Genomic DNA, 20,272 nt, shown 5'->3' on the forward strand with positions numbered 1-20,272 from the left:
ATCCTTTGAAGAGCACAAATAAACATACATTTTAAGTTCCATAAAAGTTGTGATATCCATTTTTTATTCAGTCAAATAAAATTCAAACATGAGTACGAAGCTGAAGGATGAAAATTGGTGTCCAGAGTGTAACTCCATTCTCTGAAGTTACAAGAAGATGAGATGTTCGAGCCTTCCTCTGATGGCACATACAGAAAAATGGCAAACGCAGGCAAGACCCATGAAGCTTTGTGTTGATTCGCATTTGTACAGCCAGCAAAAGTGGAGCGTTAATGTGATGCATTTAAAAGAGTAGTTCTGAAGAATCCACGCGGGTAACAAAATGTAGAAGGACTTCATGGGGTTTGCTTCTTTTCCTGAATTTCTTCCATGTTTTGGATTACGCAGTCCAGTCTTTCAACAAATACTCTTTGAAGTGAACCCCAAAACGACAAGATCTCAAATAAAAATCTGTCTTAATCCAAAAGGACACACTCTCATGCCCCTCCCTCCCCTTCACACAATGTACAATTATTCACACCATTTACATCAATGTTCGTCGTTGGTTTACACTTCCTAGGAATAAGGATTAAGTGCTCCAAACACCTCCAAGTAGGGATCCGTATGCGGTCCTCGACTACTTGGCTTCCAGCAGAGGTTTGATGTCCTTAATGCCGTGTTCCGTTGCCACGGTGATGATGTGGTCCAGTGCGTTCATCTGTCCCAGCATCTTCACCACCTCTTTGATCTGATCCCTGTGGAAACGGGGAAATAGTCCCAATTAGATCCTGTAACAGTCAGGAAACATTCACATTTAGTCAGTACCCCCAGGGAATGGTCTCATTTAAATTCCTTTAAACCCAGTCCCATTAGTCAGCCATCCCAAAAAAATATATAAATAACGGGATACATGACTGAGATCCATCCAACCATTGCCAAAGCCTTAGCGGAAACTATGACTACTCCCATGACTGCCCCCATGGCTGTGACCTGTAGTATTTACTGATTGAAGGTCAAACAGAAACCATGGCCGTAACAATGACTACAACCATGACTGCCCCCATGGCTGTGACCTGTAGTATTTACTGATTGAAGGGCAAACAGAAACCATGGCCGTAACAATGACTACAACCATGACTGCCCCCATGGCTGTGACCTGTAGTATTTACTGATTGAAGGGCAAACAGAAACCATGGCCGTAACAATGACTACAACCATGACTGCCCTCATGGCTGTGACCTGTAGTATTAACTGATTTAAGGGCAAACAGAAACCATGGCCGTAACAATGACTATAACCATGACTGCCCCCATGGCTGTGACCTGTGGGGTTTACTGATTGTACGAGGGCAAACAGAAACCATGGCCGTAACAATTACTACAACCATGACTGCCCCCATGGCTGTGACCTGTGGGGTTTACTGATTGTACGAGGGCGGTCGTCGTTGTCCATCATCACACCAATACAAAATTTGTTAAAATATAAAAATTGGCTGTGAGGCTACTACAGTGCCACGCACTCCCGGATCAAAGTATGGCGTCGGCCTTCCTCTGGAGTGTGCTCTCTGCCAGCCCTGTGCGGGAGGCCCCCTTACTTACTTTAGTGAGCGGCGCTCCAGGTCCGAGGCGGCCAGGCTGCCGCGGTACAGCGTGCTGGCCACGTGCGTCAGGTAGCGGCACAGCGGCTCCAGCTGAGGCAGCGTCTTCTGGCCCGTCATCCCCGTGAACCACTGGGCGGGGAAACACAGGACCAGCTGGGAGGAGGGGGGACGACACACCAGATCAGGGTTTGGTTGGATGTGCAGGTGTCCTCGCACGGGACTGCTGACTTATAAACTAGAGTTATTTGATGGTGAATATTTTATTAAATATATATATACTTTTTTTAAACGTGCTGTACCTATAACACACTGCCGAAGGAGTCATACCCACAAGCAAACTACGCCATACTAGCTAGTGTGGCGTGATTCTTAAATGCTGATTGCTGGTTTAGAGCGATGCAGACTCGAGCTGAGGTCAGCAGCCAAAATCGACGGACGACGCTACCTGCTGGCACTTGAGCACGCTGTCGTCCGTGGAGTCGGTGGTCTGCAGGGCAGAGAGGATGTAGCGGTTCAACGTGCTGTCCAGGGCGAGCTCCCGCACACACGAGCTGGATAGGATGCCCTCAAACTGCAGGATGTTGCCGAGGAGCTGCGACAGCAAATAGATCAGGTTGCTGTTTTTAGTCGGATCAATGCTACAAAACCAATTTTAAAATTGGACACGTCATACAGAATGCTAGCAGGTTCAACAGCTACAAATCAAAGGAAATATGCCAATCAGCGTTATGCTTGAGGGCTCAACGGCTGCAAAAAAGGGAAGACAGCAGTCACAGCACTATGGTAGCAGGCCAAGTTAGTTATAATAGGAGCTTGTGTAATGCATGTATCCGTACCTTTACACAGGACCAGAACTGTCTCTCGTAGAATAGGTAGGGTCCACCGTTCTTATTCTCTAGGACACTGCCGAAATAAGTTCACAATAATCAATACACGCCTCTTAACAAAAAAAAATATTGAATGTGGATAATTGGGATTCCAACCCAGAGGTCTGAAGGACTCACTTCTTGGGATAGAGAGGCAGGAAGACGTCTTCGTCCAGGGAGCGTCGGGTCCTGAGGAGCACGGCCTTCAGCAGCTCCTGAAGGGGAAGCAAATGTGTCGGTTATTATGGTCCAGCATTAGAACCATCTCTCAAATACCCCTTCTTAAAGACTTGAAGGGACCTCTTCTAAAAACTCATTCATTTACTAATTTATAACCTCGATTCCATCAAGGTTGTATTTTATCGTCATCATTCGATATAAAGTGTTCGATACTTTTTAAACCAATCATCTCCAGACAAACAGTTCCAAACGACCACTCTGGACCTTGTAGCTGCGTGGGCGGTTGTGTGTGCAGTACCTCGGTGTAGCGGTTGTCCCCGTGCAGCACCGTGGGGTAGCTCCTGGTCAGCCTGCGTATGAAGCCCACCAGCCTGGCCGTCTGGCTGCTGGACAGGGGGTCCCACACCTGCTCCGCCAACACTGGAACACACCCCCACCCCAGGCCCGCTGGGTTAGCCTTCAGCTCAGAGGCTCCATGATGAACAAGCAACCCCAGTCTCCCGGGCCTGGCTAAGAGTGTTTTATTTATTGCTTTTATTTATATTTTTCCCCACAAAGTCTACCGTGGACAATTCAGTGAAGAATTTTGATCATATGGCTGTAGTTGTTCCAAATTCCAATTACCTTCTCTAAACCATAAGGTACCATAGTACGTCAGTTAGCCCTATGACCAATGGCTGCCAACGTGAAGAGCAGAAAGGTAATGATATCTTAGCAAATGGTCGGAGCGGTCAGTTGAAATGTCTTACTTTAATTTCCCAAAAAAGGATCAGGTAAATGATTCGGCAGGTCAAACATTTGTTATAAGTTTACACTTCAAGTAGGAGGATGTGGGGAAGGTAATGGTTCGGGGCTAGGAGTATATAGAGAGAGAGAGCGAGAGAGAGCGAGAGAGAGCGAGAGAGAGCGCGCGTGTGTGTGTGTGTGTGTGTGTGTGTGTGTGTGTGTGTGTGTGTGTGTGTGTGTGTGTGTGTGTGTGTGTGTGTGTGTGTGTGTGTGTGTGTGTGTGTGTGTGTGTGTGTGTGTGTGTGTGTGTGTGTGTGTGTGTGTGTGTGTGTGTGTGTGTGTGTGTGTGCGCTTACCCGACAGCTTGGAGATCAGCACCTTCTCCACGATGGCGGGCAGCAGGTTGACGTCCACGTCTCCGGCCCGTAAAGGCCCCTGCTCCTCACAGCCGTAGAACAGCAGGGACTCAAACCACAGCATGTACTCAAAGTTGGCACACTCCGCCTGCCGGGACGGTGATTATTATTAGTTTGATTATTCAAGCACATTTAGACAGCATCAACAGAGAGTCTACTGCAAGGCGCGTTTGACTCCCAAACCAAAGGTTCAGAGTTGAAACCCCAAACCAAACAAAATCTCAACTGAGATTAAAAAGTACGCTAAATTACATTTTAGTAAACATACAGTAGTTTGTGGTCCTTTCTTAGCTCAGCATAGCAAGGCCTCACCACCGCCAGGGAAAGGGGTTAGAAACCCAACGTTGCCACCCATGAATGTGAGTATTGTATTGGAGGACCTACTGACCTGTAGGGGGCTCCAGGTTATGAGCTGCAGTCGGACCAGCGGGTTGAAGAGTTTGGGGAGACACAAGCCGATGTAGGCCTCTCTGTAACACTGGACATAGTCCCGCCGCCACACCTCGAAGCGTGCCTTGATAAAGTCCAGGGAGTGGAAGTCTTCCACCGCGTCCTCAAACACCTTCTTACATTCCCGCACAATACGATCTGAGGACCACAAAGGAAGGGATCTGTGTTTACCAGCTATCATTCATGCGACCCATTGCAATCTGAGTTTCTTCTCAAGGTGTCCTGCTTCGAGGATAACTAGGGGAATGACTCCCTATGATTGAGAGAATCATAGCAATTATTGAGAATCCCCATTAACCTCAATACAAGACAGCTCGACTACGCGACGCGGCGGAATGTAATAACAGGGGATCAAATGCGAGTGCTAGTCGGCGACCGGCTTTATTTAACTCCACGGGGATGCGCCTTAACGCGGGCCTGCTGGCACCACTGGGAGGCTGAAGGGAGCAGGCGTGACGGGTAGGGCTGGCCCGAATGCCATTTTTCAGGCTTCGAATACTCGTTGGTTTTTTTCCGAGCGAACATTCGAATACTCGTTCCAGAAAAAAACACCATCAAAAACGACATTAATAATCCCTGTATAATCCCTGGAACCGATTTTGACAGTATCTGCATATTTTGTTGAAGATTTAATAGCTTTTGAACGTTAATTAGTAGGCCTAAGTAGGTTGAAGTTCCTTAGTTTTTCCCCCGTGAAAGCGAACAGCTGTTGCTCCGTTCCAAATCAGCTGTTCTCTGCCATCTCAGCCCTTACGGGAGCTTTTCAATTCATCCTGGAACGTGCATATTTTCAGGGAATTTGTACAATAAATCCATAACAAATACCGAATATTGATTGTCTTATGTGTCCATATTATATCCATTATATTGACCGGGTATTCCCAAGACGCTCACGCTCTGCAGCAAACCAGTCACAGTTGATTGGCGCGGCGCTGTACAGCGAACGTTAACAAACAACTAAGCTAAGGTTTTTAAGCATAACTTTTCCTCCAGAGATCCCGCTATTGTTGTGTTATTAAGTAAAGGGAAACAAGATATCTATTCTTCCTCCACCTCTCTCGCTTCTCTGCTTGGTGTCGCCGACGCTTATAGTTTGCCTCCCTCGCTCTGTTAACGTCACGTACGTGAAAAAAAAAAAAAGACGAAGCTCTGAATACTGATTTAAGCTTAGAATACTAATTTTCCGAACGAGTATTCGAATATTCGAATAATTCGGGCCAGCCCTAGTGACGGGACGTACCTCTCTCCATGTCGAAGCTGGTGATGTCGGTGGACGTCTCCTCGTCGTCCGAGGACAGGCCTTCGCGGTGCTCCGCCCTCTTTCCGTCCTGCTCCCGGGCCTGCCGCCTGCGAGTCCTACGAGGTCACACGGCGGGACAATGTCAGACACCACAACAGCCACCGGCCCCGAATAACTTAGCACTCTAAACGGTTGACATCAACAGTGGAGAGTCCCGTTTTTTAGAAAAGGAATACATTTGTACATTTTTTTGGACGGATGGATTCGGAAAGAGAATTGGAGTGATGGATTTGGACAGCGATAGAATTTGAGAGACGGGAGCCTAGATCATGCAAAGGTATGGGACGACGGGCGGAACACCTACCGGCGGGCCTCTCGCTCGGCTATCCTGCGCTGGCGTGCGTGCTCCTGGTAGGCAGTGCGGTCCCTGCCGAACGAGTCGAGGCTGGGTGCCATGACGGCTTTGCCTGGAAGAGACAGGTGGCAAGTTACAATCGCAGAGAAAGGGCAGGGGCTGAGCCACATACCACTAACAGCTACTCTAGATCACTAGACTTGATTATAGAGTTGATTGGACCTGATTCTAGGGATCATTAGACCAGAGCCACAGGCGCTTGGCAGATCACCAATATATTACAATCAAAAGTTTTTGCCTTCTGGAGCGTTGGCTATTACCCCGTCTCCTCCCTCCCTCCCCCATACACACACACACACACCGTAATCAAGTGATGACATAGTCTTAAGTCTATGTACTTGAAGGGACTTACCTGGCGACCGCTTGCAACAGGTTAAAGTCAATGTAACAGTAATGTCACACCGATAACACATCACTCTCTAGTCACGTGTGTGGAGGCTACTAGCTACGGCCTCCAAGATACGTGTAGCTCAGATACACACGGACCACTAGCAGCTTTTCCCCCGCGTCTCTCTCACCACACACACACACACAGACACACAATCACACACTCTCACATACAGAAACACAGGCGAAATTGTACACATGGGTAAATCTAAGTAAGATGACCCAATGGTAGACTTAAAATTATTATATATACACACACGCACTCTCTTGCACAGCGAACCAACGAGGTCGTTATGAGCAATAAAAACCTTCAAGATGGACTGACTTGAAAGGCTTGCAAACTCCGCCGATTCATCTTTTATATCATCCTGTCTTCTCTGGACGAGACGCGCGGCCCGTTGCCTTAGTAACTGGTGCATGGCCGACTCCAGCTCCAGGATGGTGGGCACCTGAAACATATGATGCCTTTTGTGACGTCTGAGCAATACATGGGCGGGACTTCCGAGCCAGGGGGGGGATGTCAGATTGGTGGGAGGCCTGGATGGACATAAGGCGTGTCCTATTACTGGACACCGTATACCGGTGGCGCTTTAGGTCAGTCTTCAGCTCTTGGTTAAGACCAAAGATAAATGAAGCCTGTGTACAAAGGGATCACTACAACACACCTCTCCTATCCTGCTTGGGTTAGGATGAACATTAGTTAGAGGATGCTTGTATAACAGTCAGTTCCTGTGTTTCACCAAAGAACTGTCACACCAAAGAAAGGGGACCTCGAACGACCCTAAAAATAGGCCGGTTAGTTATTTTGGACTGGTTGATGAGAGTGCACAACTATTGAGGATGTACATGCAGAAATAACACGTGTATTAAGACACCGCTAAGGACGTTCACGTTAGCACATCTCCGAATAGGACACTTCTATACAAGTGCAGCTGTGGCAATAAATACTTCTTGTAGCACAACGCATACTGGCTCTTATATTGAAATGGAAGTGCAAACCCGTTCATTAACATTACATACCAATTCCCTATGTATATTTTTCATGAATGTAATAAAAGTGTGCTGAAAACCAGTGCAGAGAAGATCCTAAGAATTAACATCATCACCCAGAATGCTTTTACTATCATAAGTCCACCCGGTTTTTGCTACAACACCTACAATTTATAATAGACACAAACAATGAAACATGTGCTGTTGTCATGAGTTGTGTATTCATCTTTATTAATGTCTGGATTGCCCGCTCAGTTTCCCTGAAGCTTTCAAATGGCACTACAAGCGACTAATTAAAACGATTCATAAAGCATTAGCAGGCACCTCGCGCCTGGACCGGTGCAGTTCACACAGTGTCAATCAAACGGGGTGAAGTCACCTTTACAATACATACAAACACACAGCTCAAACTCTAAAAAAGGAGGGGGGGGGAAACGCATGTCAGCGGCGAACTCATCCCTTACCTTTTCACCGAAACACTCAAGCAAGTCTCCAACATACCCTCGCATCTCCTGCAAGAATTTATATTGTTCTGCATTGTCATTGGACGAGCCCTCCAGGCGGTGTATGGCCAAGTCGGAGGCGGTGAGCTCGTCGACGATCTGATCGTAGCGCTTGGCGTTAGCCTCGTGGCCTGTGCGCATTTGGCCCAGCCTGAGGAGTCGCGCGCACGCACACGCACACACACACACACACACACACACACACACACACACACACACACACACACACACACACACAAAGGAAAAGACAGCGTGAGGTAAGCTAGGGTCGGGTCACGGCTCAACTCGATAGTGCGCGAAGTCTTACACCTTGTAGCGACGCAGGGTCCACTCCAGCTTGCAGCCCTGTGCTATCTCAATTGTATTCCCACTTGTTTTAACTAAATATGAGGGAACTATCCTGTCAATATAAGGCTAGACTAATTAAAACAAAACACTGTCTCTGTGATGATCATTTGTCCTCGAACATGTTCAGAGCGAATATAAGGGCTTCTCTCTCTCCTAAGTGGTAGTCGGCTTACTTACCCATTAATTGAGGCTTGTAACAAGACTTAATGGGGAGGGAGGTCAGAAAAGTCAAACAGAGTCCTCTGTCTGCTTGACTCCCAGACAAAAGGTGTGGCCTTTGTAACCCGACTTCCTCATTCTATTCTTGAGCGGAATGTCTTCACAAACCCTCCCGGCCCCTTAGTGACATGGATCTACTGAGGGGTGACGGCTGGTGTCGCCGGGCCTGCCGCTCCACCTACCTGTCCCGTAGGCGTTTCTTTACCAGATCGGAGGAGACCGGGGCCAGCTCCGCAGCGGGGCCGCTGTAGGGGACGGGCCCGCTGACTAGGGCGGCCGGGGCCACGGCGGCGGCGGGCGTCACGGTGCTGTAGGTGTAGGGCATGTTGTAGGAGGCACCGTAGGGCTGCGTCTCGTAGCTGTTCTGGTAGTAGGCCGTGTTGTCCTCTGGGGGGTTGCTCTGCACCTGGGGACACACCGGGGCGGGCGTTCAGAGGGGGAGCGTGTAACGGGGAGAGAGAGTGAATGAGGACCTGAGTATGGGCGGTGTGCGGAGTGAGTGACAGAGTAAGAGTTTCAGGAGTGAACGAGGCGGAGTGCGTCTGTGTGTGATTATGAGTGAGTTTGTCGTGATAGAGAGCGACTGAATGAGTGCGTGTCGTGACAGGATTGTGATGCGAATGAGTGAGTGATTAAGACCGTGTTGGAAGGGAAAGAGCGAGAGCGAGAGTGGGTTCGAGTGCGGGGCCCACCTGTGGTATGCTGATCCCCTTCCGGATCTGCTCCTGCTCCCAGCGGCTCAGCTCCTCGTCGTGGCCCGTATCCAGAGCCTCGTCGTCACTGCCCTCGATGCCTGGCGGGGACGAGAGAGACAGAGAGCGCGAATGAAGGAGATCACTTTGCCAGAGTGGCACTTCCAACGCGGCACTCGTCTTTGGAGCCGTTTCTCCATCACAGCCAAGCCGTATTGCCAGAATGACAACATGGCCAGAAGGGATGGGGACGTAACAAGCACAATTAGTTGATCGTGGTGAATTTCCATCATTACCGTAATGTTGATCCAGAATTTCATCCATTTAGATTCCACAACAGAATCTTATCCAGCACCGCTTATCCTCCAGAACCCCCTTACTCCTCTCCCCTGTCCCCTCCTGAACATCCTACCGGTCCCCTCTGTCTCCCCCTTAGCACCCCCTAATATCTCTTAACTCCTACAGAGCTCCCTACCCATGTCTCCCGTTATCTCCAGTGCAGGGCGAGGCCTACCTATCTCCTCTGCGATCTTCTGCCGCTGGCTCTTGTTCTTCACACCGCTGAAGTTGATCCTCTTGTCGTCCTCGTCGTCGCTGCCGTCCTGCTCTTCCTCATCCTCGCGCGTCAGCCGCTTCTTGGGGGCGTCTGTCTCCACCAGGGGGGGCTCGCCGCCCAGCTCCCTGGCGAGCTGGCGCCGTTTCCGTGCCGCGTGGATGAACGCGGCGTCCGGGATCTCCCCTGGTGGTGGTGGTTGTGTTGGTGGAGGAGAACAAGAGTTAGTCACTGGGGAAATACTCAAATCAGACCGACATGTAGCGTGCCTTTGGAACTATTGTCATGGAATTGGCTCCAGCAAAGGGATGCACAGCAAGAAGGCAAACATGTGCTCTTGTGATTAATCATTTAAAAGTCGTTTTAAATGCACTGGTTGTCGACTGAGGTGTCGATAACATAATGTGGCAGTGGGGTTGGACGAAATGGACAACAATTATGTCATGTTTCTTTACATTGATAGATAGATAATCATCACAATATTTATGTAATAATGATAATGCTCAATTTACAGTTTATATTCAGAGTATTCTCCTTAGGTTAGAACCCTAAAGAAACCTGAAGGTTGTTTCATAATACACAATTTATTATAATCAGAACGAATAGGTGGCAAACATGCAACAGAGCCAGCATGGCTTTACATAAAAGACTGAATAAAAAAATGAAAAATAGTAACAAAACACTGCTGTGATCCCAGCTCATCAAATGAATTGTTTCAAAAGTCTCTCAAACATTTCAGAGGCAGTACACCTCGACCATGGTTTATGTAAACAACTGCTAGAGAGAGGAGAGCTGATGGGAGTGAGGTTCGGGATTAACAGAAAAATCTCTAATGAGGCGCGTGACAGCTATGATAGTTAACATGTTATTTAACGCCATCGGTTTAAATGAGCATTAACGTTGCTTTGATCGGTAAAATAAAGATTACGACGAAAGCTTAGAAACATGTGCTCAGTAATGGTGATGGCTATTTCATTAAAATGTTTCCTTGCATCTCACACGAAAAACACCTCATTACCTTTGATAGACAACTGCGTAACTTTTAGTTTGTGACTTAACATAAGACGACACAAACAGGAGATGATATTTGTTGTGACTGTCGAGTGTGTTTTTTGGTTTGTGCTCGTGTGTGTATATGCGTTACCTGGCCTGAGGCTGCTAAGGGACGACAGGGTGTTGAAGGAACCCGCCATGACGTTTCCCTTGACGACAGGGGCATGTCCCTGGGAGACTAAGCCCCTGGGAGCCTCTTCTTCGTGGACCTCAATGCCGTCCAACTCCATCTCCTGCACCCCTTGGTCACCTCCCACCGTGCTGCGGGGCTCCTCTTTGATCATCATAGGGGGCAATAATGGGCCATCTGGATATAAACAAGAATACTTAATAACAACGCAGGTAACAAGCTATATTGCGTTTAACTTTCAAGCAGTAAAAAACATCCATTACATAACATCCTTCGGGATAACCGTAATCCAAAGGAAAATTTTCAGGGACTAACAAATCATGTCCCAATACCTTTTATGCATAATAAAAAAAAGATAAACTCATTACTGAATAAATTCCAGTCATCGCTCATTACAATGATTACAAAAAAAACATCAAAGATTGAGTCATTGCCAATCGAATGGATGGCATTTACCCACCTGAACTAGGCTCCTGTTTCACAGGGCCGGTCTTTTCCAAGTCCTCCTTATATTCCTTCTTCAACTGTTTGACAATCTTCTTGCTGTAATTCGATTTCTTCACCCTGAACACCTCGGATCCCTCTGCGCAACAAATCAAGGTATAACACAAGATCGTCATAACATGTTAGGATGCACCGATACTAACTCACCATGAACGACCAGTGATACGGACTACAACAATGGCACAACTATTTCAGACGATATGTTCATCAAATTATTTAACGAAAGCCTTCCAAATACTTCATGATACCATAAACTTCATGTACTGTTGACCATTGCGTGTGTTGGACGTTAACGTTAATCTGTCACCTTCATCGTCGTCAAAACTCAGCAAACTGGCCTTCGACGGCGCCGCAATGGCAGCAGGAGGAGGGCATATTTCTTTGAATTTCTTTTCTTTTTTGATTGGTTTTAAATTATGATTAATATTATTATATTGGAAGCCGTTGTTGCCATGCTGGATCTCGGCGGCGCGGACTGCTGCGAAGCTGGTCTCCATGAACGGGATCTCCTCCACCACAGGCCCGCACGTCTGGGCCGGCGTAGAGGGCTGCTCGTCCTCGTCCGAGTCGTTTCTCCGCCGGAGGTTCGCTCTTTTCGCCTTTTTGAACATGATTTCTGCTTGGTTATTGCCTTGTTTGCTTTTAACAACGTAGAGCGCTTCAGATTTTATCTTTTGAGTCGCACGAAATCGCAGCCGCATTCGCGTTCAGCCATTTTCTGTCAATATTTTAGCCTCTGCTAGTTTCGCTCTTCTTCGTGTGAAACGACGACGAGTACGACTTGGACCACCTCCCCCTAGCGGCAGGAAGCCGGAGCAACTGCCTGGCGCTGACCAGCGTCCTCAAAGCGGTGAATCAGGTCCCCCAAGTGTTTGAAAAGAAACCACACGTAGGCCTATGTATGTCAGTATTATATGCATTTGAATTTAACAAAATTGCGGATTGATTTTAACAGTCAAACGCAGAAATATTTTGGCAGCATACCATATTGACACTCGATTGTGGGGTTTGACATAAACAAGCAGAACACAGCATAGATGCCCCTAAATTGGTAAATTGAGAGAAATGTTATTACGCCTAAGATTCATGAATAATAATAATAATAATAAAAAATGAAATTTATAAACCCCTTAATATGGTACTCTGGGACGCTTTACATATTGCCCTATCAAAACGATGTAAGACAGACTAGGAATAAAAGAAAGTCAAAGGTTAAACATGAAGAATAAGGTGGGAGTTAGGTGGGGAAGGCTAGTGTGAAAAGGTATGTTTTGAGTGCAGATTTGAAAGAAGAGAGGGTTGGAGAGATTTTGATGTGGGAGGGGAGTGAATTCCAAAGGGTGGGGGCATCAACTGAGAAGGCCCGATCACCCCAAGTTCGTCGCTCAGTCCGTGGAACTTGTAGCAGGTTGACAGAGATGGACCTGAGGAACGGGAGGGGGCGTGGTGATGGAGGAGGTCGGCAAGGTAGGGGGGGGCTAGGCTGTTGAGGGCCTTGTATGATGAGTAAGATATTGAAGTTGATTCAGAGTTTAATAGGAAGCCAATGGAGTTCACGGAGGACAGGTGTGATGTGTTCTCTGGAGCGGGTACCAGTGAGGAGGCGTGCAGCTGAGTTCTGGACATATTGAAGTTTTTTGAGGACTTTGTTGGTGGTGCCGTAGAGAAGACCATTGCAGTAGTCAAGCCTGGATGAAATGAAAGCGTGGATGTGTGTCGCAGCAGCGGTAGTTGACAGGTTTGGGCGGAGGCGGGCGATGTATCGGAGGTGGAAAAAGGCAGTTTTGGTAATATGGTTAACATGGGGGAGGGAGGAGAGAGTGGGGTCCAGGATAACTCCAAGGTTACGGATTTTTGTGGAGGGGGTGATGGTGGAGCCGTCAATGTTAAGGGTGAAGTTCTGAGTGGAGTGAGTGATGTATGTGCAGCAGGTGAAAAAAACAAATGCCTAAGATAATGGTCCTACTTTGTACAATGGCCGGTACTATCAGGTCTGACTGCAATTCACTGTAGAACCACTTGGGGTCCCTGTAACACCTTGTAACGCTGTTGGGACTAACGCCTCGGCCAAGATCATAGTGTCCTCTCGGATCGTTCACCTTTAAATGCTAATGAAATACAGTGACATTTCCCCATATAATGGATGTATCTCAAATCAGCCAATAGAAGTTTGACAACAGATGACCTGAGTAATGCTATTCCAAGGTTCATATGGTGGAGTGAACCATTGGCCCCAGTACTAATATTTAAACATTGAAGATATGAGTTGAAAATACATGAAACCAAACAGGATTATTGTATTTATGTATGTCTTCTATATATGGCAATAAATGTTTGCAGAGGTGTCTGCAAGTCAAGTTGTGTGTTTCTGTCTGTGGTACAGCAGATTTGTGTGTGTGTGTGTGTGTGTGTGTGTGTGTGTGTGTGTGTGTGTGTGTGTGTGTGTGTGTGTGTGTGTGTGTGTGTGTGTGTGTGTGTGTGTGTGTGTGTGTGTGTGTGCGCGCGCAGGGCTTCACCTCACTGATGAATGTACTTCAGTAAAGCAGGTCCCAGCAGATAATGAATTAGCCATACAGCATATGGCAATAGGTATCAATCCATCTATCTTGCTGTATTCTATTCTAGTCCATTTGGCAGCGCTGTGGGGACAGTTTGTAGGGCGCAGTGGTGATGTCTGGTTTGAGAGGTTCCTGTTCTCCTCCACCTGCCCTCCACCTGCGCTCCATCACTCCCATCCATCAGGCCAGCCTGAGAACTAATCACACACACCCTACACACTGCTGCTCTTCAATACACAAACATGTACACCCACACAGACACACACACACACATATATACACACACACACACACACACACACACACACACACACACACACACACACACACACACACACACACACACACACACACACACACACACACACACACACACACACACACACACACACACACACACACACACAACTATGCAAAGCGCACACACAGGCAAATGCACATGCAAGCAGCAAGTAGGCTACACACGAAGTACGTACTTCATATTCCTTGAATTCTGTCTGTACAGATCGTGTGTGTGTGTGTGTGTGTGTGTGTGTGTGTGTGTGTGTGTGTGTGTGTGTGTGTGTGTGTGTGTGTGTGTGTGTGTGTGTGTGTGTGTGTTGTGAGTGTGGATGTGTGAGTTGCGTGTGAGAGTGTGGACGCGTGGGTTAGTAATGAGTATTTGTTTAGTTGCATTTAACTGCATACCCGTAAACTGAAATAATTGCCTTCACATTGAGAAGTCCAGGGTTCTTATTAGCAGCAGCCATCCTGGCCCCAAACACTAATGCTTATGGAACCAATATGGCCTCCACTACGCGGGGAAACAGACAAACAAGGACTTTGACTGGAGCTGGAGCATTTCCACAGCAACTGGGAGCCACGGGGCGGGGGGAGGCCGAGGTGAAGCAGAGAGGAGCAAATGATGGGCCTGATTATAGAGAACACAGGGAGAAAAGGGGAAAGTTTAAGCCCACTTTGAAGCCTGCGCCTGCTGAATAAATGATGTGCTAAGACTCAAGGAATGGCGTCTACCTTCTACTACACCTGCGGCTCAATACTTAAATATTCATTTCCTGTCATACTCACATTTGAGCTTGGGTGCAAATGTGAGTGTGTGTGTGTGTGTGAGTGTGTGTGTGTGTGTGTGTGTGTGTGTGTGTGTGTGTGTGTGTGTGTGTGTGTGTGTGTGTGTGTGTGTGTGTGTGTGTGTGTGTGTGTGTGTGTGTGTGTCTATGTTTGCACAAGTCTGTATGCAAACGCATGATATGTTTACAGAAGACACACACACACACACACACACACACACACACACACACACACACACACACACACACACACACACACACACACACACACACACACACACACACACACACACACACACACACACACACACACACACACACACACACAATGTGCATTAACAGAAGTGCCTGCTCTGCCAGAAGTGATTTGCTCTTTGGGTACCATGAGCTAGAGGAGAAGGCATCGCTTATGCTTATGAAATACTAGCAGAAGACTCTAATAAACAACAACAATAAGATCTAATGAATATTCTCTATACCCACACACACATCATCAGCTGACATACAGACAGAGCCCAAAAACTTCCCCTGATATTAATTACTTTTCATTTCTCTCTCTCTCTCTCTCTCTCTCTCTCTCTCTCTCTCTCTCTCTCTCTCTCTCTCTCTCTCTCTCTCTCTCTCTCTCACTCTCTCGATCCCCTTCCCTCTATCTCTCTTGCCCTCTCTCGTTCCAACAGCATCTTTGCGATGACGGCAGGATTCCTTTGCCAAACATCTCACCCGTCTGAGCAAGCAGCAGAGGAGACACTTGTTTCACAGGATTACGGCAGAGCAAAATGAAAAGAGAGAATTTTTAATGAGAATTTATAATGGGATACGAGAGAGAGAGAGAGAGAGAGAGAGAGAGAGAGAGAGAGAGAGAGAGAGAGAGAGAGAGAGAGAGGAGAGAGAGAGAGAGAGAGAGAGAGAGAGAGAGAGAGAGAGAGAGAGAGAGAGAGAGAGAGAGGGGGCAGGGTGAATCTGTGGAAGAATTCAACTCAATTCTATCATGAAGGGTTATAATGCATTAAACATACTAGACAGCGGACCGATTTAGAAACTTTAACTCTCCGTCATAGAGCGAATATTTATGGGATTTACAGTAACCTTTTTTTTAACTTCCGGCGATCCCTTGTAAATCCCTTTTATGGGTTTTTATCACTTTGTAGGTTACCTTTATCTCATTTGTAAGAGTTGTACTGTTGAATGACCATGTTATACTGCCGATTTGATAACGCAGTGTACCTTTGATATAGGCTCTATGCATGAAAAACAAGCTTGAGATGTTTGAAACATCGACTGAACTAAATAATACACTGACCCTATCAGCTGAGTGTCTTTCCAAGTCAACCCAGCGCCCTCCCCCACCTGACACTGAGCTAACCTCCCTGCTCATGAGCTCATCTGTTATGACCAATGTAAAAGGCAGACACATCATTTGAATCCATGTGAGAGGGCTGATCTGCCTGCTTGCGAGAAAAGCCATCTCCCACAGTCTCTCTCGAACCCTTCTCCTCACTTCACCCTCAACTTGATGGGCCATTCATTATTCACCATTCTGACAGCCGATTGGCTGATTAATCAGGAATCATTCTGATGACTGGTGATAAATCATCAGAGCTGACATCTTGCTGAACCGTCACTGGGACACCTGTTTGATTGTCCCTTGGCTTCCTTGTTCCTCTGTCTTTCTTCTCTTCTTGTTCCTTACTCTTTCTCTTTCCAGACTCTTCCCCCTTTCTTCTCTTTCTTTGTTCTCCCTCCAGAGAGTACAGATTCAAGATTCAAAGGGCTTTACCCACATGGAAGGCCTATACATTTACATTGCCAAAGCACAAAAAGTAAATTAAGATACAACATAGAATACTGAATATTTATATTACTAATTAAAAAAAATTGGTCTTGTCTAAAAGACAAAAAAATATATATGTGAATGTCTTTGTATAGGGCAGAATACTATAGTGCTAATACTTTAATAGTTTTAGTGATGTAATGGTTGGAATTAGGTTAATCTAGTTGAGTTAATCTAACTCTTCCCTCTCTCGCTCTCTCTTGCTCTCTCTCTCTCCCTCTCTCATTCTTTGACAGCCCCCAACCACCATGCCATTTCCCCTGTCTGTCGCCGCTCTCTCCCTCTCTTTCCCTCAGACCTCTCTCTCATCCCCCCCACCCCTTCTCTCCCGCCTCCTCTCCCCATCTCTCTCATGTGTTAATTTCCTCTTCCTCAGACGACCCCTTCAGGGCCCATATCTTTTCCTTGCTGTTAAGAGTGCAGAGGTCGGCTGCCATTGAATCCAGAGTAATTACATAAGGATAAATGATGACGGTCCCTAAATGCCTTCTCTCTCTCCCTCCTCGACAGTCTTCAGTAGTGCAGAAGTCCCGGGGCGCGGCAATCACTCACTGTTTCCCCTGCTGCGTATGTCACCATCCCTCAAAGCTTTTACCCCCTAAAATAGCTTCCTCCCTCCCTCCCTTCCTCCCCCATTTTATATTCTTCCATCTTTGTGATATGTACAGTGTATATAGTCGTTCTCACCTTTTTTTCTCTTTTGACTCCACCAGGCTATTGTTGTGTTGGGGAGAGAGATGTAGTCACGCTTTAGTTTACAATTGGGAGTTATTTTTTTTCTGCACGGGTTTAATTGAACCATGGCGGTAAATAGAGAGCATAATGAACCAACTGTAGACTGCAGGGTCAAGGGGCTAATGGTCGCGGTAGAAAGGCTGGTGATTTTCCTTTTGGCTTCGTATTGAAAACAGAGCAAAGAAGGCCATTTGCTTCACCTCACAGTGACCCCCACTCAGTGACACATCGGAGCCTCACTAGGGGTAGGAGCGCACTGCTGGCCCGGCAGAAGGCCTCACACCGGGGCCTCGATTTAATCACTGCCCATCAAGGGAGGAGACCAGGCAGGCAACAAAGCTGCCCTCCAGCCCTTCCATCCTGCTGCCAACAATGCTCGCAGTAGGAGGACCCGGGAGAGGCCATGCTTGGTCTTACATCCCTCCCCTCCCCCCGGCTGTTAGAAGATGAGAGGGATTATAGGGGCGTGGGGTGGGCCTAGAGGAAGAGATCCAGTTGTTCTCTTTGAACTGCTAAATAATTATGCTTAAAGATGACCTTCCAACAGTCTCACGCTCACCCTCTGCCTGTGTTCAGCTCAGAATATGGCCTCTATGAAAAGCCCCAGATGGGGCTGCTTTTTACGATGCAACGTGTTTTTTTATTTTTTTTATTTCAATTGAAAACCAATTTTTGTTTGGTTCGGGCATTCGCACACATCCTTTCTCTCTTTCACAAAGATGTAGAAATAATAGACACACACTCACTCTCATCTCCATTCAAATAGATTGAAGAGGAGCAGCGTATCTTCTCCACCTTGGGAAAATAACCAACAGCCACAGTGGAGGTTGGAGGGCTGGTTGTCTCTGGCTTATGGTTAAGCTCAGCTCTGTTTGGTGGAGGGATGGGGGGCTGTTAAGACAGAAATGGAGGATGGAGGTTATGGATGCCCCCCGGCAGAGAAACAGAGAGAATGCAGGTAGGGAGGAAAGCCAGAGGTATATGGATGGAGGATGGGGAGGGATAAGGAGGGAATGAGTAGCATCGGATCAATCATTCATGGTGGGGCAAATCGTCTCCCTGCTTCCCAAGTGGCTCCCACGGTCAATGTGCTTTCAGATCAATACAGGAGCGTGCCTGCTTTAACCCACACTTGCTTTTATTTATATTGTAAAGGTGTGTATTTCGATGGGGCTAGCCTGCGTGTAGAAGCTGGTGATTTATTTAAATAAAAAATATAAATAAAAGCCAGGATGGAAACCATAACATGCTTATTTAGATATTCAGTATTATCATCACGTAGTCAGAGTGATCCCGGTGAATAATCAAGTTTATCCCAAAATCAATAGGATTACAAAATAACGACCAAATGATCATGAAATCAGCATTATCATGAAATTAACATTTTCAGACTTGCAGTCAGAATCGAGACAGAAGCTGTTTCAGTAAGTTGGATCCTTTGCAGCACTTGGCCTCACGCCCCAGTGACCTTGGTCCCCTGGAAAACCTCAGTAAGATCCAATATGACCCAACATGACCCTGTACTCCCAGGGCTGCCCCCAAGCCCCCTCTGCTTCAGTCGCAATTCATTGGACCTCGTCAATATAAATGACGAAAAACCAATCTCGCCCACAAAGCTCTTGTGTTTGTAGCCAGAGGTCAGGATTATATTTAAACTACAGTCATCATGCAAGCTCATTCTGCCGCGCCTTTGTTTTCACGGCGGCTCTGTAACCAGTGAGGGGACGATGAACGATGGTCCATGGAGGTTATTTTTCCCCATTGGAATTTGGAATGGATGTTGTGTAGGGTCCTCCACTAGCCTTAGATCTTACCTAACAGGTCCTTGCACGTGTGGATCACAGGCTTGATTGATAAAACATGCCGTTTTATGATCATTCTATAGGTTGTTATGTAGTGTTTCAAAACATGTTTATGTTAAAAACCCACGTCTAATTGAATGAAGGACTGATTGTTTATATTCACATCTTTCAAATCTGTCATCAAGGAACCCGTCTGGAATTAGTACACTATTGCATCCTTGGTTTACTATTCTCCATGACTTCCACTTAAGATAAAAACGCATTTCCCACAGGGAACAATGGCTGATCTCTCTCGCTTCCATACGCTTAAGAGCAATTTACAATGGAGCTGCTTTAATTGCTCGTGCATCCTGACAGGCATGCCTCTATGCACTTTGAAAGATCTGTGCCACGTTTTATGAGTTAGGAAGAAAGAGCGTGAACATTATTAGATATATTGAAAAATACAGCAAGTGTCAGGGATTTCTCAAACAGGGGTGACATCTTGAGGAGAACATAGAGTAGATAAAGTACATATTCAAATTCTGAAGTGAAAACAGAAATATAAAGAGAAGATTTTATGGTGCTACTACTACTCAAACTCAATCTGTTCCTCGTTGAACAATTTTTTTTTGGTGTATTTTCTCTTGTTGATTTGGTTTCACTGATTATTGTTTGTTTGCTTTATATTGGCCTCAGTCTGACTACATTGTATATATGCTGCATGCTTGGAAATACCTTGGCAGAGGTGCTATTGTTTTTCACCTCACCACTCATAGATCATGGTGATGGTGTGGCATCAGGAACATGACAGATGGAGTGATGGATGATAGACAGGTGATGATTACGGGAGCTAGAGGTAGTTTCTAGTCCTCAGGACAAACCTACCAGACATCTTCATCTTCGGTTCCAGACTCCATGTCCAGCCCCAAATAGATTATTACCCCACAAGAAAAGGACCGGGCACTAAATATGCCTTTTTCCCTTTTCAATTCAGCGTCTCATCAGACCTGCCAACTCTACAGCATTGAGCATGAGACTTTAGT

General features: G+C 46.6%; 2 protein-coding genes across 3 annotated transcripts in view; one reads left to right on the forward strand and one right to left on the reverse strand.

Moving 5' to 3' along the window:
• LOC130385249 (glutamate receptor 4) overlaps positions 1 to 20,272 on the forward strand; it is a 1,260,456-nt gene that overhangs the window by 629,272 nt on the left and 610,912 nt on the right. The window lies entirely within an intron of this gene.
• On the reverse strand, positions 29 to 12,020 carry paxbp1 (PAX3 and PAX7 binding protein 1). Its single transcript, XM_056593667.1, has 18 exons — positions 11,559 to 12,020; positions 11,208 to 11,330; positions 10,709 to 10,924; positions 9,526 to 9,750; positions 9,012 to 9,112; positions 8,502 to 8,725; positions 7,714 to 7,903; positions 6,585 to 6,708; positions 5,822 to 5,924; positions 5,458 to 5,573; positions 4,156 to 4,355; positions 3,708 to 3,855; positions 2,924 to 3,045; positions 2,584 to 2,660; positions 2,416 to 2,482; positions 2,025 to 2,171; positions 1,578 to 1,732; positions 29 to 734 (listed from the first exon to the last, which is right to left on the reverse strand). The coding sequence occupies exons 1-18, from the start codon at positions 11,950 to 11,952 to the stop codon at positions 617 to 619; spliced, it is 2,850 nt and encodes a 949-aa protein (XP_056449642.1). The 5' UTR covers positions 11,953 to 12,020; the 3' UTR covers positions 29 to 616.

The sequence above is a fragment of the Gadus chalcogrammus genome, chromosome 7 (genome assembly GCF_026213295.1).
Source record: "Gadus chalcogrammus isolate NIFS_2021 chromosome 7, NIFS_Gcha_1.0, whole genome shotgun sequence".
Classification (NCBI taxonomy): Eukaryota; Metazoa; Chordata; class Actinopteri; order Gadiformes; family Gadidae; genus Gadus; species Gadus chalcogrammus.